The 24,239-nt window shown below is 35.9% G+C and overlaps 1 protein-coding gene across 7 annotated transcripts in view; it reads left to right on the top strand.

Annotated features, from left to right (window-relative positions):
• Positions 1 to 24,239, top strand: part of Efl1 (elongation factor like GTPase 1) — a 143,752-nt gene that overhangs the window by 91,458 nt on the left and 28,055 nt on the right. For all 7 annotated transcript variants that reach the window (XM_076848765.2, XM_076848761.2, XM_076848766.2 and 4 more), the window contains 2 exons: positions 17,196 to 17,327; positions 22,537 to 22,684. In XM_076848765.2, coding sequence (XP_076704880.1) covers positions 17,196 to 17,327; positions 22,537 to 22,684 — 280 coding nt within the window. The remainder of the gene's footprint in view (positions 1 to 17,195; positions 17,328 to 22,536; positions 22,685 to 24,239) is intronic.

Below are 24,239 nucleotides of genomic sequence, written 5' to 3'. Positions count from 1 at the left end.
GTAATATATACAGAGACTTTAAAATTGTAGGAGAGCACTGTGTTCCTTTTAAGACCAATAAATAATTTCTGTATGCAAATATGCATCTTGATCTTCCAGGAAAAACTTATAATAAAACTGTTTCAAAATAGTTAGATGTCCTAAATGTTAGTAATTAATGGTAATGTGTTTTATTTCAAATTTGCTTTCATTTATTATTAATAGGGTTCAATACTTTTTTATATATAAGTTGACCAATTATATTCTTTTTGTTAATCTTTTGTGTTTTGGGCTGTATTTTTTTAATTTATTGATAAAAGCCATTTATATGTTGAAGCTATTCCACTTATTGTTCTGATATATATTTGAAATTATTTTTTCAATTTTTGACTTCTCTTTTTAACTTTGTTTATGAGAAGTTTTGCCATAGAGAGATTAAAAAAATTGTGGGTAAAGATATAATTTTTCTATAAATCTTTTTTTCTTGCTAAATTTCTTTTAAGTATTTAGAAATTAGAAATTTCGATTTTAGTTTTAGCTTTATTTTTTATCTCTTTTACTTAAGATGTGCAGTATTAATTGTATTGAATGGTTAACATGTTTGTCACTTTTTAATATAGAAGTATAAACTTAATTTTCATTTTTGAAAATGAGTGACCTAACTATGTGAATTAAGAAATGGGACACACATACACAAGTCCACACGTAAAACATTCCTGAGAACTGCATCTGTCCTGGCAGGGGAAAATATATGCTTTAGTGGATTTTGTCTTGGACAGGCAAATCTACTGTGGTAGCCCTGGAATAGTTGAGAAACAGTTTGGTCAGGCATGAGAGTCCTTCAGAGCATCTCTCTACTCCAGCATGGCTAGTTTCCTCTTTCTTCTGTTTTAGAAGGTGGATTTAGTTTATTTCTGTGGTTGGTCCCAGTAGGAGGGTAGAGCTGGACTCAAGATTTAAAGTGAAGTGTGACTTATGGGGAGGTAGGAGGAATAGGTTTCTCCTCAGGGAAGACATGATAATCATCCCCACTTCCACCAGGAAATCACAGTCAATTCAATTGCAGGGCTTTGTCTTTTCTATTGGTAGAATAACTTTATTGAAGCTAATTAATGCTCTTATGTCACTGTCAGGTCACTGTGTTTGTATTCTATATGTCTTAGTTTGGACGCACCTTATGCTTACCCTTTGCTTCTGCTCCCTATGGGTATCTGGAGCACTGCTTACTGCTCAGCATTATCTGTAGCTCAACCACTGGTCTTCTGTAAGTAATTTGGCAGTTGGACCTGCTTATGATAGACATTTATGATGACTTCCCTAACAGTCTTCTTAGGTGATGAAATATTACAATGAAAAATAATTATGAACTATTTAATATAATGACAGTCTAGTAAGACTAGGTTACCTTTTTTGCCACTGCTTTGAACTTACTTCACATCTTTATCTACTTCTGAACATTCCATAGTGCCATAGCCCCATAGAAAGTAAACCAGTACTATAGGGGTGAGGGCATGACTAGCTCTAGCCACCTGGACAGATAAGCCCTCCAGTAATAGTATGTATTGCTCAAATATTCTGTTCTGGGGTTTTAAGATAACCTGACATTATTCTTCTGGGCAGACTTCCCAGTGCTTTGCACTTTTTAGGGAATCCTGTGCTATTTTTTTAATGTTGGCTTCAATAACCCCTAAGAAATTTAACCAGCTGCCATCTGACCACGTTCACAAACAAAGCACACAAGGGCCCATTGTAAGCCCAGTGATGATATTCAAAATGGCTAAACATTCACCTCATAGTTACAGAATACATTTTGCTGGACCATTCTTAGAATCTTTGTTATTATTACATTTCTTATAGTTCCTTCTTTCAGACTTAGGAGAGTGGTACAAATTATTACCCAAACCTTGTTTTCCTCAACAGGCCTCTGCCCCCTTCTGTGGAGCAGGATGTAACATTCAGTAGAGTAAGTGGGCTAGTGATCTTAATAATGAAAGGTGCCCAAAGTGGTGTTGTGACAACACCTTCTAAAGAGGCAGGTGTTTCCTCCCAAAATAAGGAGAGTAACTTCCCAAGAAGTAAGCCAGAGAGCTGCCTGCTAAAACATATTCACTGCCAAGTTATTTTTATCCCGTGTGCTTGAAGGGTTAGGCAGATGAACCCTGGAAAATGCAATGCTTTGTTTGAGTTACTAAAGAACACAGTTTACATTAAGGACAATTTTTATAAAATATGATTATCAACTTTTTTTCTCCCCACATTTGATAAATTAATACTTTTTGTTAATTAATATGTAGTCAAAGGATTTCTATGGTAGAATTCTTTGGCTAAGTCTTTGGTTAGTTTTATTTCTCCCTCCCACACAACCTTTGTTATAAGTGGGCTGTCATCTCCAAGTTCCCTTTCTTGTTTGCTGATCCTATTCACCTATACACCTCCTTGGTTTTTTTTGCATCTGGTGTCCTCTAAAAATATTCAGTTCCAGAGCAGCTCTGACCTTGGCATAAAGTTGGATGTCATTTTTTTTTCCCTCCCATTTAGTTGTTTGTCTGCCATTACCTTCACTGGCTGACTACTCTGGCGATTAAACCTGACTTCATACCACATTTTGGCTCTGTGTCCTTCCTACCTATAAAATATGATTTATGAGCAGTTTATCATTCTCTTCTGCCAAACTTGTCCTTCCTAATAGAGTGGTGCTTCAAATATAGGGGACCACCGTAGGAACCTGTTACTGTGACTCATGAAAAGAACCCTAAGCTGAATTAGAAGCTACTTCAGACTTAGCTCACAAGTAACCTATTGTCAATCACAAATTGAAAGCCCTTTTTACACAATTAGCTACCTAGATAGGTACCTGTAATATAAATGATTTTTTGACCTAAATTTAATATTTTGCTTTGTTAAATTTATACATGAGACATTGAGAGAATTGGAAATTTTTAGTGTGGGGTATGAAAACAGAAGTTTTAAGGAAATGTGATAGCTTGCTCTGAAGACTTTAAAGGCTTTATTCCAGAAAGTAAAATTAAAGGCAGTGGTGTTATTATAGGGAATGTGATTTGAATGTAACACAAAAAACCCAGGACAAGCCTGAGGGGTGGAGGCATTAGCATATTCATTTGCCTATTGGAGAAAGTACTATGAAGGAGAGGTTCATGGTGAATGAACAAATTTATATAGAGGTGGATGAATTATAATTCACGCTCTTCATCAGGGTGGGCTACTATGACCATTTCCTCTTACGGATATTGTGCGAGAGATTCCACATTGTGGGCGAGTTGTTTTTGAAGCAGGTAGATGTCAAACTCCTTCTAGATGCCAAGGATCACCATTCTAGGGTTTTGGTTGAGGAAAGAGGCAATGAGGTCATCATGAGCAGGAATACAGCTAGAAAGAATAAAGAAGACAGTGCAACCAAATGGCATTGAAGCAAGTGCCCAAGAGTCTGAATGTTGTCAGTAGAGGGGTCAAAGCTGTGGAGGAACATAATTAGAGCTCTCTCTCAGCTTCTTTGCCATATTGTATTTATATTGTCAAGGTACTTTGCTTCTCATTTGTTCCTTAGGGTTCTAGTTGGTATGTAAATTTGTAGATAGAGCACTCAAAACTAATTTGTCCAGCCCCTTTGCCCTTCTTGTAAGATGATTTTGAGTGTGACCCTGAGGTCTTTGGGAATTCTTGTTCTGTCCTTTCCGCTCTTACCCACCCTGTCTCCATGCCCTAACCAGCTCTCCAGGAGAGACGGTGGCCTACTGCCTCTTCATCCCCACCTCTTCCTCCTCGTCCTTTCTCCTCTGCCAGAAAGATTGGTCATTTTTACTTTTCCTTTGGTGGAGGGAGGCATGTGAGTTATATTTTGGTGATTATGGAAAGGAGTAGAACCATTAGGACTGTTTCTTGACCCTGGAAAATATAACTTTCCAATCTGGGAGACGTTGAGGAAACATGGCACAGAGGATGAAGCCCTGGCCTGGGAGTCAGGAAAACAGGGCTTTCTCCAGAGCTGTCAGGGACTGTGTGATCTGGGATTGATCCCACCACTTTATCCTCACATTCCTTATTGGTAAAGCATATGAAATCTGAGGACTTGTTGGAGTTTACATTTTGTGATTCTGTCTTTAAATCAGAGACAATGCTGTTTTACAAGCAAACTATAAAACTTTCTTGCAAAGCTTTTAAGAAATCTCTTAAATAGACAGTTTAAGAAAAGATTTTGCTTACTTGATATGACATTTGTCTGGAAACCTGTCTGCTTCCATATCTCCCTGAAGGCTTTTCCCACAATTTGAGTGTACTTGGTAGTACGGCCTCCTCTTCTGCCACCTAAGCCAAATGCCATGAGCCATTTTCTTAATGGAGAATTGTAATGCAAGTAAGTTAAGTACCAAGGATTAGCTTTAGCATGGACTGCATTATCTTCTGGAGTTCAGAGGAGAGACATGTCCAGAGAATTGGTAGAATGGGCCCTGCATGGGATTGAGGTACCAAGGAAAAAGAAACCAGTCATGACTGGGTAATCCAGTAGCCAAGCCTTAGTCTTAAGTTGAACGAAGGGTGTGTTACTTGTCACTTGATTTGTCTTTTGGCCCAGTCCTTTTGCTCCCAGTCTTTTTACTTTGGAAGCCTCAAGTTGAACTTTGAAGACTCACTGTGTAGACAATGCTGGGTCACAGCCATGTTTTAAACCCTCTGAGTGAAGCATAAAGAAGAAGAAGCATTTCTACTACTTGAGAGACACCTGCAGAATTAGCACCCTGACAACACTAATGTCCACGTGTCTATGGCAAGTGTGAACTCATGGGCCCATGAAGAACAGCCCCTGGTGTTCCCAGATTAGTTGATGAATACATTCCAAATAAGGCCTTCTCTAAACTGTTAGGGACAGAAAGTTGGTGGAATTTGGTAATTATTGTTAATCTTAACAGTAATAATAGACATAGGTGGGGTAGCCTTGAGAAAATGGTTTGTGTTATTCTGTCATGAGGACTTTTCACAGATGCTCCATCAGCATTTATTTATTGCATTATGGTAGGATTTCTTAGTTTGCAACAATTTTCATAAGGGGCAGGGTTTGCTAATAAATACTTGTTTGTGAAAATAGCCAGTGCCTCTAATTTCTCCTTGTGAGTCTTCTAATTTGGGTGAACTAGAAATGATAATCTCACCTCACAGTATTTTATGGTTCTTTCCCCAGAGATTTGCTTCATAAGGCCATCATTATTAGAAGCTGTGGAAATTTTCAGTTTGAAATTACCTTTGTGTTATCTTGCTGATCCACATCTTGCAGCATATTTTCTCAGCACCAAAGAAATGTTCCCCATGATCTGGGATGAGATTATATTTTAATGGTAGTTAGATTTTAGCAGTGGTAGATGGTAAGTATGGAAGGGGACACATGGATTTTTTTTTATAAAGGCAACAGCAGAAAAACATGGTGTTTTCTGATGACTGTTTTGTTTTTTGAAAAAAAAAATGAAGAAGACCAACAACAAATGGTAGTTTTATAGACCTTTTTGAGCATCTTCCAATGGATATTTAAAACAAAACTCTTGTGTGAACCACAATGTGTCAAGAACCAGAGAGTGGACAGAAATATGCAGCCAGGAGGAGGCTTGGCTGCACTTTCGGCAATAAGGAAGCAATCTGGTTGAGGCCAGACATGCTCAAGAGAATCCCTGTAAGGCCTTTGCAATGTAAGACTAATTTTATTAGTCACTGGAGGATGTGGAGGGAAAAGATACAAGGAGACAAACCAGGTGCTGTCTCTTCTGCTGCCAGTTGTTTTTTAAAAGCTCTGAAATAATTTATCATTATTAGTTGCAGTTATTGGCATCTCTGAAAGACTCAGAAGCACTTAAAATAGCTACATAATTTGTGTCAAGTAACTTTTAAATAACCTTTTATTGATGCATAATATGCATATGGAAAAGTATGCAAATCACAAATGCATAGCTTAATGATTTTGCATAAACTGAATACATGCCAGTGTAATTAACATCCAGATCCAGAAGCAGAATCTTACCAGCATCCCTGAAGCCATCTCCTTTTCCCTTCTTACCCGTAGGGGTAGCAACTCTCTAGGTTTCTAATATCATAAATTAGATTTACCTGATTTTAAATTGAATCATATTATATGTAAATTGAATCATATGGAATGCCTGTTGTGTTGGGCTTATTTCATTCAACATTCTGTTTGTGAGATTCATCCACAACATTGCACGTGGTTGTGATTTGTTCATTCTCATCACTGTCTTGTGTGACTACCATGATTTAATTATTTGCTCTTCTTTTGGTGGATATTTAAGTACTTCCGGTATTTGGCCATTATGAATATTATTGTTTTGAACATTCTTCTACATGTCTTTTGGTGAATGTACATACACATTTCTGTTGGAAGAGAAATTGTTGAGTCATAGAGTAAGTGTAAGCTTTTGCTTAGTGACCATATGAATGTATGTTTCTATTAGAAGTATCTAAAGGTTCCAGTTGCTTCCTGTCTTTGCTAACACTTGTTTTTGTTTTCATTTTCATTTGAGCCATTTCTATGTGTATGGGGTAATATCCTACATTGATGTCCCTAAAGACTGGTGAACTTTTGCTTCTTTTCATTCATTTATTGACCATTAAATTTTAGTTATCTGTGAAAAGCCTGTCTTTGCACACTTTTTAAAAAAATTCTCTACCTTTTTTATATTCATTTGTAGGTATTCTTTATTTATTCTGTGTAAAAGTCCCTACTTGGATATATGCATTGCAATATTTTCTGAGTTACTTTTCTTTTTTTTTTTTTTTCAGTTGTAGTTGGACACAGTACCTTTATTTTATTTATTTATTTTTGTGTGGTGCTGAGGATCAAACCTAATGCCTCTCACATGCTAGGCAGGTGTTCTATCACTGAGCCACAACTCCAACCCTCTGAGTTGCTTTTTGCTCTCTAATGTTATCTTTTGATAAATAGAAGTTCTTAATTTTAATATAGTCTAAGATTTTTCAGTTTTTTTCCATTATGATTAGTGCTTTATATGACCTGTTTAAGAAATCTTTGCTTACTCCAAAGTCAGAAGTGTTCTGTAGTATTCTTTTTTGTGTTACTTGTCAGATATTGTTTTTAGTTTATTTGCAATCTATGATAACAAAACTGCTTTGAAAGTTGCTGCTTCTCACCAGGAAATAATGCATACGATGGAGAAGATACTGGTCTGAATTGAAATGACCTGTTTACTTAAAAATTAGTTAACATTCTAATACGGTTACTTTTTCCCCTTAGGAATTACATTTCCTCAGGAGATTCTAATATCAAGGAAGCTGTATCTGTGCCATAGTGTCTATGCCACATCAAGATACAGACATATGGCAATAGTCTCAAACTTCAAGGTGCAGGGATTGGCATAATTAATCAGCAACAATGTGACTGAGTTTTTAAAATGCTATAGGAGTGACCAATGGAAACCAAGTTACATTTAGGAGCAAAAAGTTCTTTTATGCTATTGCACAATAGGGTGACCATAGATGATAATGTACTATCTATTAAAAAAGCTAGAAGAAAGGATTTTGAAAGTTTTTATCATAAAGAAATGATAAATGTTTGGGGAGATAAATATGTTTAACCTGATTTAAACATGCAATGTAATTACATGTATTGATTGAAACATGATATGAAACTCCATTAATGTGTATAATTTTTTTCTTATGAATTAGTTAAAAAATAATTTTTTAAATGTTATAGGAGCATTTAAAAAACAAACACAGCATATCAAATACAAGCGCTCTCATTTCTTCATCTGTCTCTATCCTGTGGTGTTCAGCACAGGTTTGTAAACATGAGTAGCCAGTAGATATTTAATAAAATAAATCTAAAAAGCACAGAAGTTATATGAAATATCCATTCAACTATTTTCAAGTAACTTATAATGTATTAGACTACAAGATTCTACAGAACCCCTTATAAATTCCATAGTTCCTAATACTGAGGACAATATTTAACCCTTGGAAAAGTGGTCATTATCAGTGGTAAAGGTCTCGGTGTTCCCAGGTGTTGCTGGCCCATACCTAATGCCAAGGTGGCCTATAAGTGGATCTGGAGATGAGGTCTGTCAGTGGGACTGAGATTCATCACAACCAGCCTTCGGTCTAAGGCTGTCCTGGGCCTCTCTCAAGACCTTGGTTAACCCACAAAACATTTCAGCTCCCTGTCAGATAGGAATCCAAAGTCCCTCTGTGGGCACCAGGCACTGGGAAATCCAAGTCTGGAAGTCAGAGGAGAGACCACAGTCTTAGATTCTGGGGTCAAAATTGATTAATGTTAATGTAGTCCATTTATAGCATAATTCCAGGTTTTATTGCTCTATGGTAATTCAAACAATGTGAACATTGAAGACACAGAAGCAACATTTTAAAAACGTTTTAAATGTGTTTTAAATTTTTTATTATCATAAAGATAGTACGTTTCTGGGGGCTGTGGATATGGCTCAGCAGTAGAGTATTCACCTAACACATGTGAGGCACTGGATTCAATCCTTAGCACCACATAAAAATAAATAAACAAAATAAAAGTATTGTGTCCAACTATAAAAAAACTAAAACATATTTTTTAAAAATAGTACATTTCTGAGCCATTAGTTTAAATGTAGAAAAACAAAATAAAATGAAAATCATCTATAATCCCATTATCCAGAGAGTCCTTATTAACACTTTTGGAGTCAAATAAAAAAAAATTTAATATATACATATATATGTATTTTTTCTTATATATTTATGCATTTGAAGTTATAACTTTAATGTACATGCATTGTAGCTGGGCAGGTGGCAAAATCCTATAATCCCAGCAGCTTGGGAGGCTGAAGCAGAAGATGGTAAGTTTGAGGCTGCCTGGGCAATTTAGTGAGACCATAGTGAGCCCTGTCTCAAAATAAGAAATAAGAAGGGATGAGGATGTAGCTTATGATACAACACTCACCTAACTTGCACAAAGCCCTGGTTCAATTGCCAATATGATAATTAATGAATTAAATGATAAATAAAATTTTGGTGGAGGTACTAGAGATTGAATTCAGGGTACTAGACCACTGAGCCACATCCCCAGTCCTATTTTGTATTTTATTTAGAGACAGGGTCTCACTGAGTAGCTTAGTGCCTTGCCTGTGCTGAGGCTGGCTTTGAACTCAACGATCCTCCTGCCTCAGATTCCCGAACCGCTAGGATAATGGGTATTCACCACTGCACCCAGCTAGATAAATAAATTGTAAAAGATAATAGTTTTTAAATCAATTCAATCGAAGCTAATTATCTGGTAGTTACAGAAATAAGATAAAAATCAGTTGTGATCTTATGTAACAATCATTAACATTTAGAAAGTTTTAAATATATCAAAATGAATAATATAATAAATATTCACATACCCACAATCCAGATTTAACTAATTTAATGTTTTTTTCATAATTATATCAAATATTTGTATACAAAGTGAAATGTAACTTAAGCCCTTGTATCTCCCTAATCCCATTAATAACTCCCACCTTCTCCCATAGTAATAATTTTCTTAAGGTTGCTATGTATTTTCTTTTTGTGAAGATTTAAAATTTATTTGTGGGTTCAGTAGATGTCTGTGAGCTACACACACATATATATGTTGAATTTTTTTCTTTTTTAAAACTTGTTTTATACATAATTTAAAAATTTTGCATAACAATATTGTTTGCGACCTTGTATGTTTTCTAGATTTTGTGTGCTGATTCCAATTATATGAACTTATCATAATTTATCCAGTCTTCTGTTGATGAATGTTTAAGGTTGCATCAATTTTTTTGCTATCGTAGTGTTGCAGTGGACACTTCTGAACACGTTCCTTGTGCACGTGGATGAGTCTCTTTAGTGCAGCAATTCTTAATCTTCTCAAACCCAAACATTATTTTTATACAACTATAACTTCACCTTTCCACCCAGAAGTGAAATTCAAAGATAAAATATCTGCCTGCCTACATAATTTCAAACACATTAGATACTTGAAATATAATGTAAAGGGAATTAATCTGTGATAAAATCAAGCATTTCAGTACATAAAAGCTCTAGTTTAAATGTACTAGAAGGTATAATTAAGTAAGATACTTGGAGTCATCAAGCTTATGTGACAGTTACAAATGTACTTTGTTAGAAAGGTATCACATTGATGACTCAGTTGCCATAAATGGCTGTTGGTAACAGCAAATAGCTTGCTTTCAGAACAGGTTCATTCTTCCATTGATCTGCATGGTAATTCCATTCTTAAAAATTCAGACTGCAAAAATAATTTTTTTATTAAAATGGAATTAGATTTAAGCTTAGATTATTACTAGCAGGTTTATCCAACACAATTCTCAAAAGTTACAAAGGGGATAATTTCCTTTATGGGATAAATTATAAAGTACTTGCCCAGCAAATACCAGTAGTAGGCAACCAGAAATGCCCTTGTCAGTTACTAAATCACCTAGGGAAGCATTACCACTCTTGGCTCACTGTTGTACTTCTTTACAGCACTGCCCTAGGATGTTCACCTAGAAATCAGGTTGGTGGTTGCACAGTCCTGCTGTTGGACATTGCAGAATTTTTCTGCCATATAGTTGTACCACACAGTGTACATACAGTATACAAAACCTAATATTTTTTGCACATACTTGTCAATGAATGGTTTCTGCAGACTTATACCACTTATGTTGGTGTGAAATAAAATCTTTTGATTTGCGTTACTTTTTTATTAATGAGATTAGGATCCTTTTATTTGTTTTTTGACTACCTAAGTCTTCTTTTTCTTTTTAGTCTTTACTTGGAACTGCTTATATTCTTGACCTGTATGCCTGTTGGGTTGCCCATTCGTTTCTCATTTTCTCATTGATTTTTACTTGATCTTTGGGTGTGTGTACAATTCTCTCTTTTAGGACATTGGAAACATCTGTTTCGTTTTGTAGTTTCGGTATCTTTTGTTATGAAGTTTTTTTAGTGTAATGATATGTATTGAGTCTGTAATCTTAATATCTTGAGATTTATGTTTTAAAACTTTTATATTTCACATTTATTTCTTTGAACCATATAAAATTTATTTTTCTGAAGAGTATATGATACAGATGCAATTATATTATTAATTATTTTTCCATTTCATTGGCTAATTATCTCAGTGCTTTGTACTTCATAGGGCCTCCTGTCGGGGACTACTGCCTCTTCACCATTTCCACATTCCCACCTGTATTGTTCTGTTTCTGGTCTCTTCATGCTTTTCCACTTGTTTTGTGTAACAGACTACAGCACTTCACTGGCAATGCATCCCCACCCCCAAAGTCATGCTGCTTTCTCAAGAGAGAAGAATTGACCCTTAATGTTTTTCTTTAATCTGATCCACAGCAAACAGAAATAGCTCACAGCTGGTGGTGCCCTTCTCTAGTTTCACCTAGTCCTTCAGCTTTCCTTATTTTTCTGTTGCTTTGATCATTTCAATCAGGATATTTTGTGTACCTGTGCTGGAGTTGCCATTTCATCCAGAAATGACCTGTTTTCTGTTTTTAATTGGAAATATTTAGGGCTCAAAGGTAGAAGGAGTCAGATTATGATTTCCTGGTCCCATAAAGCCATATCTCTTCTTGTTTCTTCTTCTCTTTGCTTTTTGTCTTCAAACAAATTTCCAGCATTGTTCTCAACTAAGTATTTTATGCTCCTTTCATGATGGCCTTTGTAAATACCCCCATTTATTTAGGTGATTTGAGTTGGAATTAATTACATTTAAAAGGAGCATCACTTAAAAGCATGTGTTACTATACAAAATACAAATTTAGGTCAGTGGGACAGGATATAAAGTTTATAAATGAATGTGATTATGAATATGAATTTATGTATTATAAAAATGTTATTACATCCTTCTTCATAGTTAACTAATACATACAAAAAAATTAAACATGTAGTTCATATCAAACACTAAACTTGATTCTAAATTTGATTATAAATCTGTGTATAATCATCACTGCCACTACCATTTATTGCATATGGTTAAAACTGTAGTTAAATTCTAATCCCCCTTGATTCTAGATCAAGCTGAACAAAAATACATGTTGACTGAAGGAAGGAATTGATGGCAGTTGCAAGATCCCAGAGAAGTGGGAATAAAGGGAACGAAAATGGCTTTTCAGTCATGTTTTATACTCTACACTGCAGCTGTCAGTAAGGAACCTGGCTTCTTCCTTGGGCCTCCAATGGTGCCATTTCCCACACCTTGAACCCTTGCCACCTCCTCTGCATACTTATCTCCCCACTTCTGTATGTCAGTTTCTCCAGGAAGTCTGGAACCTTTCCTGTACACTTTCACTTTCTCTGCATGAGCAAAATAGATATAATTGTCACATTGCATTACAATTGCTTGTTTATCTGTCTTTGGCTCACAACCAAATTTTAAATTCTATAAGGACAGTAGTAGTGTTCTTGTTCATTCATTCATTGAACAAGCTTTACAAAGTACCTGGTTTGTGTTCTTGCCCTTAAAACTCAAATCACTAAAAGACTAACAGAAAGTTGACTAAATATTAATCAGTTCTTTGAAAACAGAACTCTCTAAGCATTGGATCCTAGTCACCAAGAAAACACTCAAAAGAGTGTCACATGGAAAACACTCATAAGAAAAAACAGATGCAAAAAAAGAAGGGAAACTAATATCTGGAGAAAAATATGACAGTTAAAAATATTTATTATATAAAGAAATAATATAAATGATAATCAAAATGATAAAACTATAAGAAAAGCAGAGAAGTGCTTTGAACTAGTAATTATCTGCTTGGTTGTCAAGCCAGAAATTTGGGTTTTATCCTTGTTTCTTCTTGCCAACTTCCCGCAAACTACCATAACTTTGACATCACCAGCTCAGCTCTCTAGTTTCTTAGCATTTCTCTGTGTCCATTGCCTTCAGAATGAAGTCTGAGCTTTTCACATGATATTTAGGTCCTTTATCACCTACCTCTCTTATCTTTGGCCTTGTATAATGCTAGCCCTTTATTTGTACTCTTTAGGTATTCTGAACTATTTCATGTTCCTAGAAAACTTTGGGCTTTGTCTATGCTGTGACTGTGTCCTAGAATCCCCTTCCCCACCATTACAAGACTACATATTATCAATCCTTCATATATATATATATTTCTGTTCCAGTAGAAAACATTATTTTAAATATTTTAATGAATTACATACTACCTCTTCTTCCTTGGCTAGCCTCTTGTAGATCCTTTTTGTACTAGTGTGACATATCAAAAGACAACCAGAAGGGCTGGGAATGTGGGTCAAGCGGTAGTGTGCTCACCTGGCATGCGTGCAGCCCGGGGTTCAATCCTCAGCACTACATACAAACAAAGATGTTGTGTCCACCGAAAACTAAAAAATAAATATTAAAAATCTCTCTCTCTCTCTCTCTCTCTCTCTCTCTCTCTCTCTCTTTCACACACACACACACACACACACACACACACACCAAAAAAAAAAAAAAAAAACAGGAGACTCTTTTTACTGCCCTTCTCTTTTCTTAGAGAAAATACTAGGCTGTGCTCAGGTGTTCTACCCTGCTTCAAAGCCCAAGATGAATTTCTGATTCCTTTGGTGAGAGCCAAACTCCATTTGGGTCAGTCTCTTTCCATAGGAATGGAGATCTGAATCCTTTTGGGGGGCATAGTGATGCACAGTTATAACTCTCTTACCTTGTTCAGGATACTGAGGGACATGTTTCTCAAATACAAAGGTGTTCATTGTACACATCTCACAAAGTTTTTGATTCTTTAGGGTGTTACTTTTTCTCCTCATTTACTCTCTCTTCTAAGAAAAGGACCCACAGGTCTTGGTAAGCTTGCTGAAGAACTATTATTAGTTCCATCTGTTCCTGTGAGATGAAAAAAAAAAAAAAATGACACTGATGTCATTATTGCAGAATTTTCCCTAGGGTCTCCATAACACCAAGAAGCTAAAGGGAAATGGATTTAATGGACTTGTTTAGCATAATGAACAGACTTGACCCATCTTCTGAAAGCTTAGCTAATCCGTACTGATCTACTTTGGTGATACTGGCCAAGCAGATTGGAAAAGCCTTTTTTTATATTTATGTACCTACCTGCCCACCTGCCTTATGACAAGGGTTATAAAGTATGTAGGTGGCCTGACACTCTTTGTAGTTGCATCAATCTCTGAATTTCTAAGGAAACTACAGAACCAGGGCACACAATTGGATGCAGAGAATATGGGCTACTTTGATATACAAAAACTAAAGGGCCCAGAGTAGAAGGTGATCTTCCAAAAATCAATGGTTCTCAGAGTCTCGCCATCTTAAGAATCTAAAAAGATCCTGATATCTATTCCAAAGTGGTGTTCAGGCTATCACAGATCTGAGGCTGTGTGAATGTCCATGATGTGTAACTTACATTTCCTGCCAAAGTTTAAAGGAATCACTCATTCCAGCCTAAACAAATTAAGGTTGATGTTCTTGGGTGTTAAAGTCAGTTTGAAATAAAAGATTAAGGGACTGTCTGTTAGCCAGAGTATTATTAACATATTTACCCACAAATTTTTTTTTTAATTTTAGTAATCCTTCTATTGCAGTGATGTAAGAGTACTTTACAAATTCAAGTTTTTCTTAATGCTGTCTTCTATCCAGACAACCATCAGACTGGTCCTCAGAAAGCAGATTAGTATTCAGTAATGGTTTTACCATCTTCCTGTTGTCAGTGTAACTTCATCCTAGATTGATTCAACCTGTGCAACAGGGAGTTGTTAGAGAAAAAAATTTTCAACAGAAAACTAATCCATTTCTCAGGCCCCAGTGTTTTCAGTCTCTGGAAAATATTGCTAAAAGATGCTCTTATTGAAATTGTTTGTTTCTGGGATTCTTTTTAAAAGAGAACATTAGGGACAGCATGGAAAATAATTTGGCCTGCCAATGTTTACATACTAAAAATACTAGTTTTTGATTAAGAAGAATTTGCACAGTATGGTAAAGAACCTAGGAAAGGCTGAAAAACTCAGCATTTAGTTAGATATTGTAATCTCTTAACCTGTCTGTGAGATAGAGTTGACTTGTTAATTTATCTAATATTATTTTTTGTATAAAAAAGAATGACGATCAGAAAGGACATGGATCATTTATCTTCAACCAGACAAAAGTTACAGGTGTTTACAAAAAACTAATTTTTGCTGCCCAGTGAATTGTTTGAGTTCACATTCCTCAACCTATTTTTATTTCTCTCTAGCTTTTTAAGATTATATGCTTTTTATTTTTAACAATTAAAAAAACTTACACCCTCTTTAATCCTTGAAATTTGAAAATAAATATAGTAAACAAAACCAAATCAATGCCACATTAATTTTGGACTTCTTCTCCTATCTCAGAAATTCTGAAATGATTCCTCAGGGGAAACATGTCCCTCATCCCCCATCCCAGTTGTAAAGTGCTTTAACAAACTTACTTTATGTGACAAAACTGTCACTCATTTTTGTCATAATTTTGACTGAAGTGAAAATAGTCCCGTAGCATATCTAGAAAGTTACTTTATTGTGATTCACCCAGATAACCTGTTTTGGGGTTTTAGAATTATATTTTAAAATAAGTAAGAACAGTGACATGTAATACAGGTAGTAAATGTCTTGCTGTCTTTGGAGCACTGCCTTTATCAAAAATTCCCAGTCTAGGGATATTATGGTATTGACTTTATAAACCAGAAGTTCAAACAGACAGTATTCAAAATTTACTGATCATCTGCAGCTTGTGCCCCTTGTGATACAGAGGAAAGAGCAGCATTTATGGTTTCATTGAAACCATGTGCTGTGTGTGCAGGAAGGAAATGCATGCTGATCAGAGGTCAAAAGCAGGATGAAGGAAGTTTGAAGGGGAATATTTACTGTGAGGTTTCCTGAACCCCTAGCATCACTGGTGATGATGTTATTTCTAGTAGTCTTGGTGGAAACTTGGACTCATCCAGATTTGTTACATCATGATTCCAGGAGAGACATGAACCAGAGCTGTAGCCAAATACAGGCTTCTGTGTGCTATGACAAGAGGTACAGAAATAAGAAATGTAGGCTTTGACCAAAGAAGTATTATGCTGGGGGCACAGAGAGGATTTAGCACCATGGAAACTGTAGTCAGTAGGGTCCCATGCACAGGAAAGGTCTGGAAATCAGGCCCTGAGCTGAACAGCTGAAAGACCTAATAATATTCAGCCTGAGCTGAACCAAGGTAGAAGGTTCTGACAGATTCCTTAAGAATTCTAAGAGAATTTAGAGCAAATGGAAGAAGCGTGTTTTCTGTGGACCTTTGGATAGCTGAGCCCAAAAAAGTTGTGGAGATGGGAAGACAACAGATTTTAGCAGAACATAAGTAATATTTTCTTACACTTGAAGCTCTCCTCTAATTTAGTGGGGTGATGAATTCTGGATGCATTCAGGTGAGGTATCAAAGGGAGGTTTCCACACTATGTAGCCAGACAGTAGGAAATCTCTCAGCTGCTTTCCAGGTGTGTGTCTAAAGCCTGTGCTTCAGTTCCCCTCCATCAGGCTGACTGCTTGGTCAGGTGATTTCCCATCTTTCTACCCCCGCCCATTACTTGGCCAACTGAAAGCAGCAAAGTGGTGTCCTTCTTCCTTTCCTTGCTTGTTTTTGCCCAAGATGCAAAAGCAGATGCTGACTAAATATGCCTACCCTTTTCTTCTTCTTTCACCTTTTCTCAAACCCTATAACTGCTTCTTCCCTCCTCCCCTCCCCAGTCTTTACGTTAACCCAAAGACACAAAAGTGGCCTTGTACATATTTCTTAATGTGCTTTAAAATGTTGGCCACTCATATTCTGGGTGTGATATTCAGATTGTCCATTTCATCTCTCCTGGGGTATTCTGTCTGCTGCCATCTGCTCAAAGGCAAATAAGTATCCTTCAGAGTCTCATGCAACGGTCAGCTAGGAGTCTGGAGTGGATTGGTATGGAATTGGCTGAGGAGTAGTTTAGGTTCAGGTACTCCATAGCTAAGTCTCAAATTTCCTTTATCCATATGCAGTGGATTAGGCAAAAAAAAATAAAAAAATTAATAGAGACATGTTACAGCTCTGCCTCATTCTTTGCAACATTTTGGAGGTGTTTGACCCTGAGACATATATACCAGGTTGATAGTTGTTATTTTTCTAATATAAATTCAGAATTTAACTATCCTTCTTGACCCTATGGATCTTTTTCTCCCTGCAGGAATAGGAGGCTTGCAAGACTTCGTGCTAAAATCCGCAACACTGTGTAGCCTGCCATCCTGCCCACCATTTATACCACTCAACTTTGAAGCCACACCTATTGTGAGAGTTGCTGTTGAGCCAAAGCACCCAAGTAAGATAATCTTGTTTTTAAAAGCATATGATATTCATTACACTTTTTAAATGCATGTGTGTATTATTTGACTTCACATGATTTATTCAGCAATATACCATGAATTTTTGTTCAAGAATATAATAGAAGCAACCCTTCAAAGAGCATCTGTCATGTTGGTACTTTTGCTTTCCGGGGACCATATTCTTCTTGATGATAGGTTCATTTCTGCATCTTCCATAACCCTGGCATAGGGTTGTAGCTCAGCAAAGCTCATTTGACTACTTCTGAGTTAGAATCTTATCCCAAGCTCATTGGTTCACAATCTACCATCTAAACTATCTTTTTAGAAACCCCTTCTTGTCCCTTTTCTGCTGGCAACAAGATTTCCATGTCTGACCCTAAGATAATGATCCTTGGTTTGGGTGTTTCCTATTTGCCTGGCCAATCCTGTTAATGTTTGTATTTCTCTTTTGGTGACTGTCACTGGCCCCTTCTGCCTGTGACTTTGCTGTTTGCAGTAGTGGTAGTAAAGAAGCTTCATACCTTGCTTTAAGGGAACTAAAGAACAAATGTATAAAGGAATAGTTTTCTGTTTGAGGTATGCAATGAGCCTGTACTTGCCTGTCCTCACTTCCCAGAGCTAGAGTCCTGTAAAGACATATCTTTTGCCCTTGAAGGGTTCCTGGAACCCTAGAGAAGATGCTTGGAGGACTGCACCTCTGACCTTTGAGCTCAGTCCTAGTAAACAGCCTTTGCCTAGGGCTTCAGAGACAGGAATTCTTTCTGTGTTGTCACTGTGGACTGATGGTGCTTTGACTGCTGCTGTAATTTACCCTCTCCATGTAAAGTCCACTTTTTCTTTATAGTTTTGTCAGATCCTGACCCTTCATAGATTTGTTCTCTGGTCACCGTGCACTGAATCCAATCCTAAGAAGCACATATAGTACAAGAAAGTTCAGTTTCTTTAAACAGGACTAATGAATATTTGACTAATGAATAATTTCAGCTATACTATTTTAATAGAAAGTTATAATTTTTAAAAGGCTATTTGATAGTTTTGTGTTACTCTGTGCTCTATTATCCAAGCCAGGGAAAAAGCCTAACCCCACAGGGGGCAGCAGAAACAGCTTCTGTGCAGCTTTGCTGTGTGAGATGAGGGTGCTAGTAACAGGCTTATTTCCTGTCCCAGCGCGGACTCTCAGTAAGGTTAATTTTCCTTACTTTGTCTGGAAATGAGGTAGTCTAATAAGAGAATTACCTAGGATTATCCATCTGAAGGCCAAAGTGCATATTCTCATATGTATTTCATTTATTTTTCTGAACTTTGTAAAAAATAAACTAATGAAGGGCCACACAATTGTCTTCATAATTTTAAAAGAAGTGTTGGTCCTCTCTCCTATCAAATATTGCTTTTGCTGGATTTACGAGCATATCTTGATTATGTAACTGAAGTATCCAATTTACATACTTCATTGTTTGAATTTTGTACTCACCAACCTGTCTTCTTGATGTTTCTATAATGTCAGCATCTTAGTCTACATTAAGAATATCAGAAAACTTTTCTTAGTGCTATCCTCAACCCTCAGAGGACTTTTTATTTTCTATTTTCTGTTTTCTCTTTGCCCTAGAATCGTATATTCACCTTTACTTCAGGGCAATTGCTCCTTTTTCCATGGTTTCCATGTCTAATGATTATTGAAATGTTACATCCTGTAGCAAGACTCCCTAATAATACTGCCCCTGAGGAGCCCTTGATGAAGCCATTGTTATTCAACTTGAATAGAACATGTATCCCCAGAGCCTTTCTTCTTTTTCATCATGAGAAACTAGGCGGACTAATCCAGGTCTTAGCTTTTTACTCTTCTTTCAGGGAGAAGCAAATTATAAGCATTTGTTTTTCTACTTTTCTTTTTCCCAAATTCTGGGCCAAGATGGCCAGTCTGTGCTTTGTGCCCAGGGTCTACTCAGAACTCAATACAGAGAACCACCAGTGTTCCAAAGACATTATGATTTTTATCATTATCATTGATCCTTGATGTATGCCACACTCTAAACTGAGGTTTTTGTATCTCATTTAGTCCTCTCGAACAGCCCATTGCATTTAAGATGCTGTTTTTATCTTCATTCTCACATGAGCGAAACTGAGGCATAAAGAAGTTAATTAACTTGTCTAAGATCATACAGATATTAAATGGTGAAGTTCAGATTCAAACTCTACCTCAGAGACAATTCTGAATCTTTACCTTTAAGAGGAATTCAAGAAATCTTGTTTATCTAAGATCAGTGTCACTGGCTTCCAGAAATCTTTCACTCTTTATCCATAGCAGTTTTAAAGAGAGAGAGAGAACTTTATATACCTGTGTTTTATATAGGTATATAAGTTTTTGTGCTAGTGTTTCATGTAAATTATAAGACACAAGAAATAGAAATTATTTAAAAGTTGAAGTTAAAATGAAATAATCCTAATTTTATTTATTTTTGTTGGATACCTACTATATAAATATACATACCCATATGCATAGGGCATATATATCATTTATTTGTGATTGTGATGTGTAATCACATTAGTCATCTAATACTGGATAACACATTATTCCAAAATTTAGTGACCTGAAAGAACACCAATCATTCATTTTTCATAGTTCTTTGGTCAGGAATTTGGAAACAGTTCAGTTTTGAGTCTCTCAAACAGCTGTAGTCACCTTGGGCTACAGCCATCTGAAGGTGTAACTATATTTCCAAGTCACTGCTGGCTCAGACCTCCTCTCCCCAGGGGCCCCCTTCACAGGGCTGCTTTAGTGCCATAGAATAGCTTGGTGACTGGCTTTAGCCAGTAGTGCAGAGTTCATCTTTGAATCCCATCATTACTTGCACAGAATTCTGTTGGTCGTGCAAACCAGTCCTGAATCACTGTTGGAGAGAACTATATAGGATCCTGAATATCAGGAGGCCAGGAAAATTAGAGCCATCGTGAAGGCTGGTTACTATATGCTTTATTTTTTGTAAAAATCTTGCCTTAACATTCTGTGATACAGCTATTCAGAGGTCTGCTTCCAAGTTCTCTTTGTTAAAACACTTGGTTTTAATGGTTATCATCACTGGAAAAGATACCTCACAAAGTTATAGTGTCCCAATGGAAGAAATAGACCCTCATCTGTTTTTACTAAATTGTGGTATTGTTTCAGAATGCCATTTACCATTTATACAAAGCTTCTGTTGAAATTTTCTACTTTTCCTAATGTCAGTAAGTAGGAGGCTTTAATTTTTATGTCTTTAATGAGTTATTCATTTGAAAAATTTTTTAAACAAGGTAGGAAAATCACCTTCCAAATATTTTTTAATATTTATTTTTAGTTATAACAATATCTTTAATTTTTTTAATTTTTATGTGGTGCTGAGAATTGAACCCAGTGCCTCATGCATGGTAGGCAAGGACTCTACCTCTGAGCCACAACCCCAACCCCACACCTTCCAAATTTTAAGAGGTTTATACATGAAGTGTTTGTTATTTTTTGTTACAGAATGACGATCAATGGAAACATTTTCCAATATCTAATTTGAAAATGTGTCTCCTTGCTTCAAATATCATTAAAAATATATTTTTCACTCACTGTTAAACTATTATCTTTACCTTAAAGAGACAGGGGTTTGTGCATGTGCACTCACACATGTGCATTTGTATGTATGTATTGTGATTGACTGATAGCTGAAAGAAAGCTTAGCCTTAATTATTATTGTTGTTCCATTGTGCTTGGTTATTAATATTGCCAGTGGTCTCTTTCTAGAAATCTTTTTAAGCCATGTTTCAACTTCTTTGAAGGTTAAGCTAATATCTGTAAGTCTACTTAATTAAGCAAAAAAAGGGCTAGCCTGTGGCAGAGCACTTGCCTAGCATGCATAAGACTCTGGGTTCAATCTCCAGCACCACCCCCCCCAAAAAAAAAAAAATTAAGCAAAGGAAAACTGCATTGTGCTTAAGAGGAACACACAAAGATGACTTTTTTGATCCTGTATACAGGATCCTTCAGGATGCATGCATCCCAGACATGGCTCATGTAATCTGACCTATGGAATGCTGGCGGCCATCTATAGAGCCTGGACTCTGTAGCTGGCTAACTGGCTTCAGAACCAAGTTCTACCATTTGGTTGTTCTTGACTTTGAGCACAAATTTCTTATATTCGCACTTGTTTCCTCACCTACAAAATGAAACCATTTAATCATACCTGCCTCATAGTTAATCATATTGGTAAAGTGTTTGCCAAGACATTGTTAGTGCTAGAAAGTGTTAGTTATTATTAGAAGAACTTTATTTCAAAAATAAACAGGTATAGAAGTTCTGATGTTCTCTTCCTGCCCCCAAATTAATAAAACTTTTGTGAGGCATATTGAAAACCACAATCTTACAGAAAGTTCTTAAGGTTTTACATGTTTCACACATTGAAAACCATGCATTGAAGAAGTGCTAAGTATTTTGGTCAAATGTAGAATTGAAACAGTACTACGTAAAAGTGCCCTCAAAGTCAAAGCAGCAGCAAGAGACTTCCTCTGGCCTACCTTGAGTGAAGAGTAACGGCTACATATATGAAAAGGAGTGAGAAAGAGACTGAATTCAAGATGTATGTCACAGTCCCCATCTGAAATCTCAGCTCCCTGAACTGTAGGGAAGCAGCAGTAGTACGCCAAACACACAAGCAGAAAGAGGGCAAGAGTTCCAGTAGTTCCTTAGTAAAATAGCCAGGTAGAATACCTAAAACTGACATTTCTGCCTAATGGTTTCACAAGTAGTTATTTTTAATATGAAGCTCTGGTAAAGTTTCTTGAATGTATTAAATACTTCTTTTGCTTATTTGTTTATTTTATATGTACTATTTGAGAAAGAATTGTTACATTTCTAAGTGTATAATATGTACTTTTATAATAATATTTAGTTGAATTTACAAGCATAATAATAGTTTATATCTGCTGAGTATCTGAAGAAGTGGTGTTGGTCAGTTTTGGAGTTTTAATGATAAGCTTGTGAGTATCTCATGTTAACTGTCTATACAAATAAATTAGTAGAAGGTAGGTGGTTTTTTTTTTTTTCCACATCACTGCAGTATTTAGAAGAAAAGTTAAATGTTCCTCTAAGAGTTTTATTATAATTTTCTTGTCAGTGACTGTGGCTATCACCTTTAGATGGCATTAATCCTTATATCATTTAATCAGTATCTCGTTTTATTAACCTAGGTGAAATGCCTCAGCTTGTGAAAGGAATGAAGCTGCTAAACCAGGCTGATCCCTGTGTCCAGATTTTAATTCAGGAAACTGGAGAACACGTTTTAGTCACAGCCGGGGAGGTCCACCTTCAAAGATGCTTGGATGACTTAAAAGAAAGGTTAGATGAAAATGTTAGAGGTGGAGAAATGATAGCTCTACAATCAATGGGATGTTTTGGTGTTCCTTAAAACTGATCAAACTAGACTATGGCTTATTTCTGGAGAAAAAGGCCTACCACTCAGACATGAACTGCTATTGTATCATAAATTTAATTCTTAATAACTGAAAAATGGCATTTACTGCCTATACTTGAATAATTTTGCATTTTCTGCTTGAATCAATATTTTCATATATATGTGTGCATATTTTACTGTAAGCGTACATACACATGCAGAGACTATCAGGGCAACAAAACAAAATTTAGTTGTTTTGAATGTAAGCTGAGATTAGGGCATACTTCTTTTCTTCTTGCTGTGGTCTCTACAGTGTATACTTCTGGAAGTCTTGATATTTCTCTCTGAAGGTGATAGATGAAGCATGTTAAATGAGCACACCAAATCACTCTTTGTAATATAATAATATTTGTCCTCTCTGTTCTATTGATAATGTGTGTTTATCTCAGCAGTAAGGAAAATGCCAAAGAATAAGAAAAATCATTTGATTGTCATGCAGAAATAACCACCGTTGCATTTGAGTTCATAAATCTACACTTAGCTTTATGCATATTCAATATACACAGCTCTCTGTAGACACAGCTCTGATTATTGGGTTAAGATAAACCCCTGGAGGTATTATTACTTGCTCAAAAAGTCTACACTAGAATAGTGATACCATTTGAAAGTGTTCTTTGGTCATACTTTTGCCAACCTTGCTTATTATATCATCTTTTGAAAACTTTACCAACCTGGAAGAGAAAAGATGTCCATTATTAATATATATTTCTGTGCTATGCTAGTGAAAAAATGGGGAATTGTCCTGTAATTACCATTGTTACTTTAAAAAAATTCTGAAACTATAATAATCATAACTATTTATTAATAATCAATATGATCATATACTAAATATTATGTAGCAGTCACTGCACTATGTAGAGTGCTGTTTATCTCACTTAATCCTTAAAATCAGTCTTATAGTCGTGGTATGACAATAACTAATAATCATGATAGACTGAGGCAGCTCCTATGTGGCATCATCCCTGTGGGATTTTGTGGGATCTCTTACCAGGGAATGTTGTCATGTCTATTCTTCAGTTTAAAATGGTGGTGTTGTAGGCTTTTTCTTGTTTTTAGTGTTTTTATAGCCATAATTAGTACAAAATCAGAACGTAAATCTTTGTCTTTCACTTTTATCACCATTTTCTTGGATTTTCTAAATGTTTTAATGTTCATTGGAGAATAATATTAATTAGGTAAATCAAAAGGCATATTGTAGTTTAAATAATAACTTCTTAGAGGGTTTTAAGAAGCCTTTGAAATATTTTTTTTGTTTGTGTCTTTGAACTAAATTATTTTTCCTTTTTTTATTCTACTCCAAATTAAAGTCCACATTAAATAACTTTTCGTTTCTCAGATTACTAACTCCTTTTTAAAAATCATGCTTTTTGGTTTTTAGAATTAGATTTTTAAGTAATATCTCCACCCTTATGCCCAAAACTGATTTTAACAGAGTTACAT

This window comes from Callospermophilus lateralis, chromosome 3 (genome assembly GCF_048772815.1).
Source record: "Callospermophilus lateralis isolate mCalLat2 chromosome 3, mCalLat2.hap1, whole genome shotgun sequence".
Classification (NCBI taxonomy): domain Eukaryota; kingdom Metazoa; phylum Chordata; class Mammalia; order Rodentia; family Sciuridae; genus Callospermophilus; species Callospermophilus lateralis.
Note: the sequence above shows the minus strand (reverse complement) of the source record. Positions and strands in the feature narration are given on the sequence as shown.